Source organism: Melozone crissalis, unplaced genomic scaffold (genome assembly GCF_028551555.1).
Source record: "Melozone crissalis strain CALT ecotype California unplaced genomic scaffold, PUWL_Pcris_2 ptg000016l_1, whole genome shotgun sequence".
Lineage (NCBI taxonomy): Eukaryota > Metazoa > Chordata > Aves > Passeriformes > Passerellidae > Melozone > Melozone crissalis.
This window is the reverse complement of record NW_026535794.1, coordinates 34,428,254-34,436,738: the sequence shown is the minus strand read 5'-3', so window position 1 is coordinate 34,436,738 and position 8,485 is coordinate 34,428,254. Positions and strand designations below refer to the sequence as shown.

At 48.6% G+C, this 8,485-nt stretch overlaps 1 protein-coding gene across 1 annotated transcript; it reads left to right on the top strand.

The window, feature by feature from the left end:
* The first annotated feature begins 6,315 nt into the window (after window positions 1-6,315).
* HOXA13 (homeobox A13) lies at window positions 6,316-7,828 on the top strand. The gene is made up of 2 exons (XM_054274238.1): window positions 6,316-6,988; window positions 7,584-7,828. The coding sequence occupies exons 1-2, from the start codon at window positions 6,316-6,318 to the stop codon at window positions 7,826-7,828; spliced, it is 918 nt and encodes a 305-aa protein (XP_054130213.1).
* Window positions 7,829-8,485: the final 657 nt, after the last annotated feature.

The window sequence follows — 8,485 nt, the reverse complement described above, 5'->3', positions numbered from 1 at the left end:
CCCGCCAGTGCGGTGAGTTCCTGTCCCTCTAAAGGTATTTCTTGAGAGAGCCGGGAATACAGCCCCGAGTGTGCACAGTCTCAACGGAGCTAAGGGCTGAAAAAGAGAGGGAGAAGAGTTGTAAGGCAGAGTTAGACATTAGAGATAAACTGCCTCCATCAAGTCAATGTTTTAATCACTCAAACCACTTCTGAAAAGGGAACCAAAAACCCTCTTGAAGAATGTACTCAAACAGCTGTCTTCCAGTAAAGGCGAACATGTCCAATGTTTCCTGTATGATTTTTTTCTCTCTCTCTCCCTCTTTTTTTTTTCTTTTTTTTTTCCCCCCCCTCTAGATACTGCGCACGGACCTCTTTAACACTGAGAGCCTCACTGTTTCCCTTCCTAGGTGAAGATACGACTTCGGGGTCAGCGTGAAAAAAATAAAATAAAATAAAATAAAGACTGTGCAAATTCTTGCAGAGAGCAGCAGCGTCCACTTCTGCCCCTGAGCCCCCCTGGTCGGATGTAATGTGTAAATGTCACGCTATTACAAGAAAGTTATGGTGAGAAAGGGGTTTTGGAAACGCTTTCTCTCGCACTGTAAAGGAAAGAGAGACTTCGGCTTCTTTCCGACAGCTTTTCAAAGGGAAATAAAACAGCACAAAGTGGGCCTGAAGCTCAGGAAGAACTTTTTTTTCCTTCCTCTAATGAAAAAGGTGGAGGGATAAGTTTAATTGTAATCAGGCTGCAACAATACACCATGTGATCATGTGGTAGCAATTATTACAAGCTCACAGCAGAAATAGAGAGAATATGTTATTGTAGCTTACTGTACCTTTTCTCTTTTCTTTTCTTTTCTTTTCTTTTCTTTTCTTTTATTTTCTTTTCTTTTCTTTTCTTTTCTTTTCTTTTCTTTTCTTGAGAATGTGACCTACTGGTAGATAAGATGAGAAATTAATTTACCCCCAAAATGCTAAATCTCGAAAACCGGAGGATAAACCAAAGAATATCAAGGAAGAGTAACTTGAGTATAATTTTGTCATCTGTTGCTATCACACGTTCAGAACATTGCAACTAGATGATGGAATCGACCAGATAAACTACTGCACAGCCAACCGGGCCTCCTCCTTATCAGCATTTCCTAAGGGAAAAACAAAAACTTTCTCACCACCCTTGGTGCGAAAAAGCAGATCTGATGGGAAATACATTCGTCTCAGTTTTCATGGCAAAATTAATTGAAATTACAAGGGGGGGGGCTTTATCACTGTGTTCAAGCAGCCTGCGGCTGACGGAGAGCCGGCAAAGGCTCCTCCTCATCACTGCATTTACACGGCAGTTTAAGTAAAATATTTTCTGTGGGCTACTAACATCCAATGCCAGACTTGAGCTGCTTCCACCCACCACATATAAGCAGAAAGCTACTGAACACCCCCTCTCCCCCGAAAATACTATGGAAAAAATGTAAAGCAAAGCAAAACAAATCAGAAAACATACCTCGCCCGCGAGACAGATTTTAGGATCATTCCCATTTTAATTTTTAATCACATTAAATACCTCCAGCGTGTTTTCTGAAGATGAAATACGAAAAAAAAAATCTTAAACAAAACACCAAACCCAGAAAGACCCACTGAGCGAAACGATCTTCTGAGACCTGGCTGCATTAAGATTAGCCCGTGTCCCACACTTGGGGTGAAAGCGGTGACATTGTTTTCCAGCACACCTTTTTCATAGGAGGTGCCGTCTGAATCTTTGGGTCGACTGAAATAGTTGGGTTCCTATCTCGTGTGCCCCTGACGATTTTTAGGACGCAAATTTCACAAATTTTCCCGAGCTCTTCCCCTTTTGCATTTGCTGTTACAAATTCTTCTTATTTTGTAATTATCACAGCACCCCCCTTAGCACGCAGTGGGAGGGAGAGAGTTAAGATGTCCTGCGAAACCCGCTCGTAAAGCTGCTTACTTCCATTAGAAACACATGAATATCCTGAAAGACACAGTGTATTTAAAACGGACTCAGGAATGTTTATCTCAATCCCTGATGCTTTAGAAATTGTGGAAGAAAACAGCCGTGACACTACTGCTCCAAATTACCCTTCTGGCAGGTAAATTTCATTTGCTCATGAAAATCAAATTCGATTAAAGCTCTTGGTCTTGCTATCACTTTCCTCCCGCTTCTTCCAAGAATCCTGAAGTCTGCAGGACGATTATTATTAGTGACTAAGATCACCCTCTAGCTCCTCCATTATCAGCTAAGATATTTTAGCGGGTTTAGAGGGATTTAGCTCCGTGACAAACATATATTTTCAGCAATCAGACGCGATTTTTTTTTCCTTCATGCTTATTTATTAGCTCTAAGCAGTGCATGGAAAAGTAAGAGTGGATTTCTTCGGGCAGAAGTTTGGGGTTGGGCTGGATTTTTTGGTGTTCTTTTCTGTATTCGTAGATTGTGATTAACCTACAAGAAATCAGCGTTCTCCTCAGCTGGGCATTCCCGCGGCAGGGCTGCGGAGGGTGCGTGTGTGTTATCACACAAAGACGGGTCTGGGAGGGGGAAAAAAGCTTTTTAGATACTGAGCCGACAAATTCCGTATTTTCAAAACTTGTCTTTCCACTGAAAGGACTTCTGGTTTCTCTAAGAGAAATATTAGGGCCTCTTTAGAAGTGAATGAGTGCCCATATTCCTATCACGTAAAAAGGTTTAAAAGTACTTTATATTTTCACGTTTAAGGCCATATTGCTGCAGTCCTCACTGGCAAGACTATTCGTAGCTTCGTGGCGTCAGGAACACACACAGTGACCTGTTTTAAAGCACTTGTAAGGGCCAAATTCCGCTCTCACTTACACCTGCGAAGTGGGTGAAATGCTTCTGACCACTCTCGATGCAACGGGGTTTAAAAATGCCACCTCAGCATTTTATAATGCCTGAGATGAGCATGGCCATGAACCGCGATGGGTGACTACCATCAGTTAGAAATTGCCTGCCTATGAAAAGATTCACGACCTTTTAAAATCTTCCTACTGATCATGGTTGTTCATAGTCCCGCTCCCCGAGGAATTAATACTCTTTTTAGAGGAAACGATTCAACAGATGTATTTCTCTCCAAGTTGTTTCACACTCTATATAAATGCAAAGCAGTTCAGAGGTTTGCATTAGTTCTCCTGGAAATCGCTATGGTTCTACCATGCGCTTGTATGTGCTGTATTTTAACATTATTTCACAAGAAAAGGACAAAAAAAAAAATTGGAAGAAGCTTTGATTGGTCTGCTGGTTGCATGTATGGAAGAATTTAATTACCAATTAACTTTTCCGAAGACGCTCAAATCAAATACTGGCTTCAAGTAAACTCCTTGCTTTTGGTTAATTTATCCAGCTCATCCCAAGACTTAGATTGTGAAAAGTAAAAGCTCTTCCACAAGTGGTAGGGAATGGTATATGTTCAAGGCAAGGGGGGCAGGCTCGGGAGCGTTTTTATCCTTGGTGTTGATTACAAGGTCCGCGATTTTTGAAGAACATCTGTTCTGCCCGATGCCGTCAGTCCTCACGGTTCCTTTCTAATATTTAACGGCAGATACCCATTAAGGTAGGAAGGAATTATAGCTGAGGAATGAAAATTTGGTATCGGGGGCGTCAAAAATATCTGACGAGGCTTTTCTGTTCTCTCAGGGTCAATAATTTATTAAAAATCATCTAAATGAGGAAGGGAAAACAAAGCGTGGAGTCCCGTGTCCAACAACAGTTTTTCTGCACCCCGCAGATGTCATTTTTGCCTATTTTGAGGAAACAGTCCCGTTCCCGAAATCCTCCTCACATAATGGCAAACAGGGAAAGAGAACTGTTGTATTACTGCTCTTATCATCAGTGACAAGCGTGGCCTTCTTCCATAATTATTAAATAGACCTCTAGAGTGAGTAAGAGATGCGGAGAAGGGAGAAAAGTAAGCTCTCTAATCTAATCTCCCTTCTTCTTCTAGCAGGCAGGGCTGGAGCAGCCCCAGGAGGGTAAACAAAACAAAATAACAACCACCAAAAGTCAGCAGACCGGATGCTCCCCCTTGCCCCCCGCCCGGACACCCCACACACACAGTTTGCACCGGGGCCGAAAGCTACGGCTTCACAAGGCTTCTCCCTCCTTACGGAAAGGAGCTTGAAAAGCAGAGGCAGATAAGCGAGAAACTGTCTGCGGCTGAGGGTGAGGGGAGTTTGGAGAGTGGGGGCGGGCTGGGCAGGGGGGTAAAGGGGAGCTGGAGACATTAGTGTTCTCATGGCTGCCCGCTTTTTAACAAATCAGACAGATCTTCGGGCCGTGAATGACACTTCTCACATTGGCTAGACTGCAACTTTCAACTTGACCTTGGCCTCTAGCCGTGTCTAACCCGTATGTAAAACAGCGCTGCCCCATAGAGCTGCCTCCCCTCCCCACTTCTCCTCCCTCGTCCTGCAAAGCGATTTTCAGAAGCAGCCTCGAGAAAACCGAGGGAAGCAAACCGAACCAACTCATGGCAGTCAAGCAATGTTTGGCCGGGGGAATCCACAGGTTTCAAAACTGGAGCCTGAAGGAAAAGGGGAAATATGCGTGGAATAAATATTTGCTTTTAGCCATGAGGAAAAATGCGGAAAAGAGTGTGCGAAGTTAAAAGTGGGAACATTTTACTGGCTACAATGAAGGAAAAAAGCGGCTAAATGCTGCCAAATTAGCGGGGGGATGACAGAGACTTCAGGTATCCCAACTCAGGGCACGGAAAAAGCACCTTGAAAAAATATCCTTGGGCGCCAAAGAGCTATTCCTCATGGCTGGCAGCTCTGCGCTAGGCAAGGAAAAGCCTGCTCGGTAACAATGTACGTCCCGGGATTGCTCTGCGCTTGTAGCCATGAGGGCAAAACAATGCTACAACGTCAATGGAAAGCACAATAGGATAATAAATACGCCGAGCTGTCAGACTCAAAACAAAGCAACACGCAATTGGGGGAAAAAATTAGTTTTCAGGATGGGAGTATTTGTGGCTGTTTTGTGCACACGCGTGAGGGCTGAGAGCTGTTAACGATGAGACGAACGCTGCTTCAGGTCAAGTTTATCGATAGCTCAGTGATGGAGGGTTCTGGGTTCAAGGCTGTGGGCGAAAAGCTTGGGGGAGAACAGCATCCGAGCCGATGGGAGGTGGGAGGATGTTAAAAATTGAAATTATTTCACCCTATGGAAAATTCATCCCGAAAAGAGGACGGAATTGTTGGGATTTTTTTTTTTCTAGCATTCACTTGCAAAGCGGTACGGCCTTCAAAAAAAACCCCTATTTTTCAGCCGATAATCCATTTTGTTTTCCCAGCACACACATACACACAAAAAGCGCCGTGAGTCCGTGCACACACCATGCAAGCCGACGTGATATTTTACAGCCGAAAAAGATTCAAGTCGAATCGTAGGCCCAGGGTTTTATTATTACGGCAACAAATAATACGGCTGTATCACGATGAATATCCAGTTAACTCTCCCGCTTCCCAAGACCTTCCTAAAAGATAATAATAAATAAAATGGGGATTTCCCGGTCAGTTCCTCTTATCTCACTTCTGAGACTTTGTGGCGAGAGGAGCGAGATGGGTCTTGGGCTTTCGACGGGCGGGAAGAAAGGAGGAAAACACCCAGAAAAGACCCCGGGAGGCTCCGTTTCGACAGCCTTATGTGTCCCAGCGTTGCGCGGAGGAACGATTCTCCTCCCTCGGCTTGCGGTGGGCTCTCCGCGTCACCCGGACGGGGCCCCGCCAGCGCTCCCCGGGGAGAGGCGGCGGCTCGGGCCGGCGGAGGAAGGGGTAGAAGGGGTGCGGCTCATCTTCCCCCCGAGACGAGGGGAGGCCTCCGGGCTTTCCGCGGCGCTCGGGGCGGGGAGGGCCGGAGGAAAGCGGCGCAAGGAGAAACCAGGCGGGGTGCCAAGGGGAGCCCCGCACCTCGGGGGGTGCGCCGCGGCAACAACGGGGCCAAGGAGCTCACGCCTCGGTGGCGAGGGAGGGCCGGAGGGAGGAAGGGAGGGAGGGAAGGAGAAGGGACGGCCCCCCCCCGCGGCGCCCTCGTCCCGCGCGGCGGCGGGACCGCGCCCGCACCCGTGCCCGCGCCCCGGGCCGGACCCAGCCCCGCGCTGATTGCGTTATTTAATTATCTCCACTTTATTCCCTCAGATGTTTATCAGCTGCTTTGCATATCACGTGGGGGCGGGCGGGCCAATGAGGGCCGGCCTGGCGCGACGCTGGCGCGTCAGCCCTGGTCAAGTCCCGGAGATTGAGTATCTCTTTTTTCAGTCTTTGGGGCTTTTAAAAAAGAGCCACTAGTCTCAATGCGGAGCGGGCTATGACAGCCTCCGTGCTCCTCCACCCCCGCTGGATCGAGCCCGTCATGTTCCTCTACGACAACAGCCTGGATGAGATCAATAAGAACATGGACGGATTTCACGCCGGCAGCAACTTCGCGGCGGCGGCGGCGGCCAACCCCTGCCGCAACCTGATGGCTCACCCCGCGCCCCTGGCCGCCCCCAGCGCCGCCGCCTACACCTCCAGCGAGGCCCCCGCCGCCGGCATGGCCGAGCCCGCTGTCAAGCAGTGCAGCCCCTGCTCCGCCGCCGTGCAGAGCTCCTCCGGCGCCGCGCTGCCCTACGGCTACTTCGGCAGCGGCTACTACCCCTGTCGCATGACCCACCACAACGCCATCAAGTCCTGCGCCCAGCCCGCCTCCAGCTTCGCCGACAAGTACATGGACACCTCGGTCTCCGGCGAGGAGTTCACGTCGCGGGCCAAGGAGTTCGCCTTCTACCAGGGCTACGCCGCCGGGCCCTACCAGCCGGTGCCCGGTTATCTGGATATGCCCGTGGTGCCCGCCATCGGCGGCCCCGGCGAGCCGCGCCACGACCCCCTTCTCCCCATGGACAGCTACCAGCCTTGGGCCATCACGAACGGGTGGAACGGGCAAGTGTACTGCCCCAAGGAGCAGAGCCAGCCGCCTCACCTCTGGAAATCCACTCTCCCGGGTAATACACCTGCATGGCTCCCCCTGTCTCTTCTTTTCATCCTGCCCCGCTCGCCTCTCCCGGGTGTCCCTCCGGCGGGGCTCCGCGATAACCCGCCCCGGGCCGACCCTCCGCCGTCCCCGGCCCCATCCCGCCCCGGCCCGCACATGCCCCAGCGCCGCTGGAACGGCACCGGTGCCGCCCCCTGCCCCCCGCCGGCGCACGGCACATCCCGCCTCGCCTGGCCGGCCCCGGGAGAGGAAACAGCTGAAAAGGGCCCCGGGAAGGTCTGCGCTATTATTTTCCATAGACCACGAAGTACGCGAGCTGTGTAAATCTCTGTAGCCCCTCTCGATCCTTTCCAGAGTCCCTGGCCGAGCTGCATGGGGTTTGTTATTATTTGTCTGTCTGACAGAAATGAGCCTTTCCCTGCCTAAAAGCTGCCTGCGGCGGCCAGGAGAGAAAAGTCCCCAGTGCTGAGCCGGGCTTTGGTGGCTAAATCGGAGCGGGGCAGGCGGAGGAGTGTGCTCTAACCCTAGTTCTTGTACCTCTTGAAGATGTCCTAACCCGTTCGAGCGATTTTCTAACGCTTCCGTGCACGCTTTTTCTGTTCCAGACGTCGTTTCTCATCCCTCGGATGCGAACTCGTACAGACGTGGAAGAAAGAAACGAGTGCCTTACACAAAGGTCCAGTTAAAAGAACTCGAAAGGGAATATGCTACAAATAAATTCATAACCAAAGACAAGAGGAGGAGGATATCGGCGACTACAAATCTATCAGAGAGACAGGTCACAATCTGGTTCCAAAACAGAAGGGTCAAAGAGAAAAAAGTGATCAACAAATTGAAGACTACCAGTTAATGGATTAAAAATGGAGAAGCAGCAATTCAAGAGTTTCAGAACTTTTTTTTTTGTGTGTGTGTTCAGATTAAAGTAATTATTAATAATAATTAAAAAGAGAAAAGACAATGAACCTCTTCTTTCAGAGCAAGAGATCTGTATCTTTGGAATTATAGCCTTTCTTTCTTCCTATTCTTTTTTTTTTTTTTTTTAATATTGCTGTAGCAAAATTGTGAAAACTGACAGTTCTCCTGAAATCCCAAACAGCCAGCCAGTATCACTGACAGACTGTACATCCCACGAGGCCAGCTCCGAGACACACACTTTCAATTAGACACGATTTTCTGAGAAACTTGTAAATACTTCTAGGACCCTGCTATTTGAAAGAAGACCCTTCGTGGCCACGATGCGAGAGCTGGTTAACGTGAGGAGGTCGATGTGGACACATGATCTGGTTTTCTGCCATTGCAATCCAAACTGTATGTTGAATGACTGCTCAGGTAAACCATAGTGAAACAATTACAATTACTGTATGTTTTTAAGCAATGCATTTATTGTCAAAAAGTAATAATAAACCTCGAAGGTACTGAATAAGGATTTCAGAGACATCAGTAATGAAGGAAGTTCTGTGGAGGATCTGTCTTGATAGTAAATCTAAACGTCGCAAATTAGCGAGGA